Below are 7,491 nucleotides of genomic sequence, written 5' to 3'. Positions count from 1 at the left end.
CCCCCCCCCCCCCCCCCCCCCCCCCCCCCCCCCCCCCCCCCAAATGCTGAGCAGGGAGGAAGCAGCTGGGCTGGAATGTAGCTTGGAGGTAGAATGCTTGCTTAGCATGTACAAGCCCTGGGTTAAGCCTCCAACATGGAAGCAAAGTGATGGGTGAGGGAGGGAGAGAGAGGTGGGGGTGAGGACTGAGGGGCAGGAGTTGGGTAGAAACCAGAACACAAAAGTAGTATTCTTCCTCTCTCAAGTTAGCTTTGAATGTATGAAAAACAGGTATACTGTTTGGTTTAGGCAAGACAATCATTGGTTCTAATTTTCAAAGTTTTAGAGCCTTAAAAATAAAGGCATTATACATCAGCAGTTTGTGTATGGAGGTTGGGCAAAATACATCAAAACATCAGAAGAGATGCTTTGTGCACATGCTGCCAAGATTTCATCATGGTGGACAGCCCTCCCTTCAGCCAGCTCTCTCTCCAGCTTGATGGCTTTTATTTGTCATTTTGTGCCAGCTGTAGAAGGCTCAATTTTCTTACTTTAAAGTGAGAAATATTTGCCTTGGGATCGTCGGGAAGCATCTCAATAAATTGACTGCCTTTATTTCATGCTACGAGAGTCACATCCGGCATTTGTTCTTTCGGTTTATAGACCTTTTTATTTACAGCCCAATTTAAAATGAAGCAAAATACCAAATACAGTGCATGAAGTTTCTTTGCATCCTGTGGAAGCCATAGCACACAGGCAATAGACTATTCCAGAACTAGAACTATCTAAATTTCATCGTGCTATGTGATGTGTCTTCTTTATGATCCATTTTTGTTGTGGTTATTGAATATAAAGTGGATTTAAATGTTCTGTTTTTAGATTTATATTATTAAGGGAAACATTTATTTTTTTCACATAAAATGCATATGGCTTCAGAGTACAAAGAGGCTGAGGACATTTGGCAGTACTGAGCAGATCTCAGCTTTGGGGTGCTTCCTCCTAGCCCTAGCTCCTTTGACTAGATAGGCTCAACACCTCAGCTTCAGGCTGCTCTGTGGTGTTCCTGCACAGATGAGGAGGAGCTCAGAGACCCCCGGAGTAGCCGTAGTGTATTTGGCTCTCTGTCTAAGTTTCTGTGTTACTTTGGCTTAGCGTTTGGCTTTTTTAGCAAGTTTAATGTTCCAGGGCTCTCACTGAAGGAGAACTAATGCTTTGATTCTATGCATTTAGGGTCCAAGAGGAGAGGTCGGCGAGAAAGGAGAAAAGGGAGGCCTGGGAATGAAAGGTCCCCAGGTACGTAAGAAGAAAACAATGCACCTGGCTTTGACCTTGGCTTGAAGGTGCATGCGTTCATGGTTTCTTCCCTAAAGGTGCATTACACACTGCCTACAGGCCAAGATTTGAGTGTGAGAAGCAGCAGTGGCATTGTATCCTGGCTTCCCCCATCTCCCACACCCCCTACCCCCGCACCATACAGACTGTAGTAGAGCCAGGAGATCCTCTCTAGATCTCCTTGCTTCAGCTTCTCAGAGATTCCTTCTCTGTGCGATGTGGATCCAGTACTCCCCGCACACAAGTCACTTGGAGTTGCCTACCCTACCTTCTGGGGGAGCTTGAGCGGTGGGTTAGCAGCTAAGAGTGCTTGCAAATTCTTCCAGAGGACTCAAGTTCATAACTTCCTGTAACTCCAGCTTCAGGGTATCTAAAACCCTCTCTTATTTTATCCAATCCCCTTTCCTCTCCCCTCCCCTCCCCTCCCCCCCCCCCCAGTTTCCTGGGGAGACTAAAACATTTTACCACCAGGAACTGTCCTCAAAACTTTTAGAACCTCTGCAAGTGAAGCTGTGGTGTTGATAGTCCTAAATTCTTCCTAGATAACACCAGGTTTTGGAATGACCACCGACTACACTTCTCCTTGTTCAAAACACACTAAGAGTCTGTTAGGATGCAAGTCCTGCTCTAGTGGGTCTAGGTTGAGGCTTGGGATGCTACATGATCAATCAGCTTCCCCTTGGCACTGATGCTGCAGATCAGGACCACACATTGAATAGCAATGCCCTGTGCGATCTGTCCCCTGTCTATAGCTAGCATAGTATATGTGTATCTGTAGGTCTTTTTTTTTACATGTTGCAAGCTCCAACTATGTTAGTGTCTTGCTTATGCTAGATCTACGGTCCCTGGTACAACAGAGTGCAATTCCTTTATTTAATGAATCAAGCAGTAAATGAATGAACAAGACCCAGTTGGGACTTTCACCCTCCACTAATAGCAGTACCAAGGGAATGCATTACTTTATATGAATTAGCTAAAGCCGGGCAGAGGCCCAACATTTAAGTGGTTGTGCTCATCATGAGAATATTTAAGAGGCTATTTGCATAAACTTGTAAACCATGGCAAACTATTTTAAAGTACATTAATATCTGCTCCTGACAATGTTTGTTCCTGGTTTTGATGAAAGTGCTCTTTCCAAATACATGAAAACCTCATAATTTCGTAGCAGAACTAAACCAATGGTTTAAAAAAAACAAGAAAAGAAAAAAAAACCTCTTCTTCGTTCACATCTTTGAATCATTAGAAGCTGGCTGGTACCACAAATGGAGATTTTTATTTAAAAAAAAAAACACACAGTAAGTACAAAGGAAAACATATATTGATCTACAGTTCATCTGTTGATATCAAATTGATGTGGGTATATAGATGGGTTGAAATCCAAAGGTCTGGGGTCCAAAGTGGTATCCAAGGCTGCTACTGGAGTAATTTTTCCGTGTGCCCCATGGGGCACCTTCATCCATGGGTCCCTTTAATCTCGCTTTGGCAAGAAGTGGCCCAGTCATAAATCATCCAACCCTTGGCATTGCCAGCTGGTCAAAGGCACCATACCTCTCTACCAACACTTCCATTTTTCTGGCTGAAAACCCTGCTTTTCTTTCTCTGCTTGCTTTTCATGAAACACCCTTCTTGTCAGCTGTTAAAATGAAGTTTCAAAGACAAGTGGAATTTTCTGTGTTTGAGACATGATGAATGGGGTCTCTAGATTGCTGTTTCTGAAGGAAATTCACAGAGGCAAACACAGCCAGACACACAGGAGAGTGCTGATCTCCGTTGGCTCTACAGACCCATCACCATAGGTCTTGTATTGTTTTATGGCACAGGAGGAACCCTCCAGTGGAACGATGTGTTTTCTTACTGCAGACTTGAAAGCTCTCCTTGGGACGTACATCTTGGAAGGGGATGTGATTTGTATTGATGGCATACCAGAGGCTTATTAACTTACACAGCACTCGATGTTCTGCATAAATGAAAAGCACCAACCCAGCCATATGTGGTTATGATTACAAAAAAAAAAAAAAACCAACTGATGTGCTATCCCCAGGAAGACATTTTTGAAAGGAATGACATCTTCTTTTGTCTCTCTCTCTCTTTTTGTTGTTGCCCTTAAGACTTTCTCTAAAATCTCCAAATGCAAAGAAGCATAATGGGAAACTAGGTCCAAAATACTAATTATACTAGGAGCCGTACTTGTTCTTTGAAAATGTATGTTCTTAGCTAAATAACACTGGTAGCATGCACACCATCAAGAAAGGTTAGAACTAGCCAAAGATTGGGGTACTTCTCTACAGAACCAGCACTCAAGAGGTAGGGTGAAGCCCCAGACTCTACTGGAGTCTACTGGAGAGCTTTACATTCACAGTCACTCCAGTGGCCCTGGTTAAACTCAGCGGGTCCTGAAACTAAAAGGGAATAAGGGGAAAGGACTTGTAGGGGGAGGGATTGAGAGGTGAGGGGGGACATGAGGGATGAGGATGAAAGTAACAGGAGTACATCATGCACAGGTATGAAATTGGCAAAGGACAAAAATATGCAAATACATGTTAATTTTTTAAAAGAAGTAGGGGTGGGAGTGATAATGGGGGGCTCCCCATTCTCAGAGGAGAAGAGGAGAAAGGAATAGGGGAAGGATCTGTGTGAAGGGGCACTGGGAGGAGAAGAGAGCTGATATTGAGGTGTAAAGTGGATAAATAAATTACCCATTCATTTATTAGGGACATAGGAGTAGAAGCATTAAGAGCTCAACAGTTGCCTTGAAACTTTGTTTTTAAAAATGTTAACAGGGTGGGGATGGGACAGGGGAAGAGAGTCCTGGGAGAAGGGGCTAGAATCGTTTCGCACAAATGTGGAGAACAGGTAGGATTTCTGTTGTCTTCATAGATGGAGGCATAGTAGCCGTAGACACTGAATCTGGAGCCAGGCTGCCTGGCTTATACCTTTATACCTTATCTATGGTGCCTTGAACAATTGACTGAACAACAGACACATGCTCAGCAAAAGAACAGTGATAACAACTACCTCCTTGGACACTGCAGAAAATTAAATGGTTTGATAGGTATAAATACTTGGAACTATTTTAGGCACAGTAAGGGCTGTATAATTATTTTTTTATTACTATGATATTGTGTCTCCATTGGCTAACCGGACAGCATTTTTTATACTTTTTTTATTAGTATGAGATTAGTGTGATACCATAGTCCGTGTGTAAAAGTCAGAGAGCCAGTTAGAGAGTCATGGTCTCCTCTACCATGTACATCCAGAAACTGCACTTGGATGCTCGGGCTTGGTGGCAAGCACTACTACCCACTCAACCACTTCCTGGACTCAGAGGAATCCTATGCCGTAGACGTGGTTCATGTTTTGAGGAGAGCCCTGCCAGATTTAGAACATGTAATCTACATTTTAGTTGCTTGGTCTCACCATCCCACATGATTTAGGTTGGATGGTCTATGGACGAGTCCCTTTTACTAATTTGACAAAAGTTTACAAAAAGAGTTCTTCTCTAGAAGACCCTGTTCTAGGATACAAAGACGATGGTTCTATTTAGAAGTTTCTGAAAATAACTTCAGAATCTTTATCCTGTGCTCCCTAAGACACACTTTGTCACAATGCTAGTTGGTTTTGGTGAAACTCTTTGAGCTTTCTGATGTACATTCCACACTCTGCACATGAAGATCAACAGTCCTTGGTGCTGGGAGAAAGCATTCTTTTAAGGCCAATGTCCCTTGGAAAGCTTACTTTAAATGCTAGACACTTCAGTAACATCTGTTCCCTGAGCTAAACAGTGGGAGCCTAGGCTCGTTTGGATACAGAGACTCACAAAGAAGCATAATCATTTAGGCCACATCTGGCCAGGGTTACTTTATTAATTTTCTTTTATTTGCTAGTCTTTATTTGACAGCTACAATATTTTATTTCCCAGAGTAGGATCAGCTTAGCCCTTAACTCTTCCTCCATCTGCACTTCATTTTCCATAGAAGACACATAAAAGTGTCGGGGGTGGGGGTTATGCCTCATCCTGCTATATCTGCTCTTCTTGTTTCATTCCAGGGGCCTCCAGGACCCGGAGGACAAGCTGGGAACCAAGGCCATTGGGGAAGCCAAGGAAACAAAGTAGGTCACACTCTTTATACGGTCTCTCCAATGTTAAAGTCTGTGCTACCCGAGAGAGCTGTGACTAGCTGGATCAGCCAGAGCCCTTTCAACACAGAGGAAAACACATCTTGTTGCCTATAAGTACTGGCTGGATTCTTGGAGAGCCAGCACTCTCTAAGGACCTGGGTGTGGACCGAGATGAGATCAGGGACTCCAGCTCAGCATAATCACATGAGGGGCTACACCCCATGCAACTGAGGGATCTCAGAGCAGGAAAGCTGCTTTGACAAGGACTTCCCTCCCCTCTCCACCCTCTTGGCATCATTCCTTCCTTCCTACATCTCTTGCTCTTTCCTTCTCATGTGAACCTTGCTAAAGACCTTTTAAGATGCAGGCTTCTGTTGTTGAACTTTAAAGTCAGATGCAGGAGAGCTAGGCCTGGTCTGTAATAAGAGCTTAGTGGGTGTTTATGAATGAATGCAATTCTAGTAGCAATGGCACCCAGGGCATGAAATCAGGCCCAAAGAATTTAGAACATCCTGAAGACAGTGATTTATGGCATAAGAGAGACAGAGGGAAAAGAGGCCAAAATTGCGGTTTAAATAAAGCACCGTTAGGAATATTTCTGTGTTGGAAAAAGAGACATCAAAGAAGATACAGACTTGAAGGGGCCTTTAGGACATACAGACTTTGAAGAAGCAGAGTGCAAATGGTGAGGGAGGGTAGGGGGTTGCAACTAAAGTTAGCAATTGGCAGGAAGGAAGGCATGGGGCTTAGTGCATCCTAGGAGGAGTTATTTGAAGAATTATTATTTGCATGAAAGATTTTCTGACTGCTGGTTATGTAAAGATCAGTGTAGTCTGTGTGCTGAATCTTCTGTCACTGGTACAGCACTAATTGTTTTGAAGGGATTGTGTAGACACAGCCAGACTCTTGGGAGATATTAAGTAGACAGCCCAGTGTAGACTTTTTTTTTTTTTTTTTGAAGAGAGTTTGGAAACAAGCAGACTAATTGCTTGTTCTCATTGCCTCTAAGACCAGCAGAGACTGGAGGACTCAACAGGATGGAACTTAACATGTAGCCATTCCATAAAGCTCTTTTCTCAGAGAACTGAGGCAGAGGGAAAGGGTTTGGTGATCCAGGGATTCCAGTGTGACAATAATTCTGTCAGCCAGGCAGATGGTTGTGAGGAAAAAGGAGCAGAAGGACGAAGGGAAACATTTGCTCTGGGGCTAGAGGCAAGGGCCGGGCCTGCTTGGAGATGCAGGCTACTGAACCGTTCAGATTAAAAGGACTTTTAGTGATGCCCATTTATAAGAAGCAAGAGAGGAAACAGGACAATGATGGGGAAAGAGGGAAAAGAAAGGGAGATGGAAAAGGGTACAGAACAATTCAGGCAGGGAGGCAGGAAAGAGCCATCACATCTGGTGGCTAACAGCTTCCAAAGGTTAGGCCCTGGAGAGGAGAAAGGAAAGAAGCATTGAGCACATGTCAATGCAGAGACAGGGACAGGTCAAGGAATTCCTCATGTAAAGGAGAGAAAAGGATATCTCTTCTTTGAGCCTTTCCTTGAGACCAAGCTATGGTCTAGAAAAGCTTGGAAGGAGGCGTGCATTTTCAGTGGAAAGGGGGAGCTGCGGGTTTATGATTAGAGAAGAGAAAGGGAAATGAAAACTCAAGATGGAGTAGAGAAGCTTCTCGTCGCAGAGCGGAGGGATTTCTCACTAGAGTCAATTGGAGGCGGGAGCCTCCGCCTCTGTACTGGAGAAGTGCCAGCGAGGCCCTGTGATGGAGGGGACTGGAGAGTGATGTGAAGGCAGTTCACTGGCGTGGGGAATAAGATGTGAGGGTGAACAGGACAAGCACCTTAAGGAGATGCTTTGGGGGCAAGAATAGTCAAAAAGTGACAGTTTGAGAGGGGAACCATGCAAGGTATTGTGCATGTGTGGGGTTGTGTGTGTGTGTGTGTGTGTGTATGTGTATATGTGTGTGTGTGTGTGTGCATGTGTGTGTGTGTGTGTGTGTGTGTGTGTGTAGAGGTGTGTGTAGTGGGGTATGGGGTTGTGGGTGGGTATGGGTGTGGGTGT

The 7,491-nt window shown here is 44.2% G+C and overlaps 1 protein-coding gene across 1 annotated transcript in view; it reads left to right on the top strand.

Annotated features, from left to right (window-relative positions):
* Col6a6 (collagen type VI alpha 6 chain) overlaps nt 1-7,491 on the top strand; it is a 135,879-nt gene that overhangs the window by 90,200 nt on the left and 38,188 nt on the right. Inside the window, exons 23-24 of the mRNA XM_028756796.1 lie at nt 1,210-1,272; nt 5,359-5,421. Coding sequence (XP_028612629.1) covers nt 1,210-1,272; nt 5,359-5,421 — 126 coding nt within the window. The remainder of the gene's footprint in view (nt 1-1,209; nt 1,273-5,358; nt 5,422-7,491) is intronic.

The sequence above is a fragment of the Grammomys surdaster genome, unplaced genomic scaffold (assembly GCF_004785775.1).
Source record: "Grammomys surdaster isolate TR1022 unplaced genomic scaffold, NIH_TR_1.0 126131, whole genome shotgun sequence".
Lineage (NCBI taxonomy): Eukaryota > Metazoa > Chordata > Mammalia > Rodentia > Muridae > Grammomys > Grammomys surdaster.
Note: the sequence above shows the minus strand (reverse complement) of the source record. Positions and strands in the feature narration are given on the sequence as shown.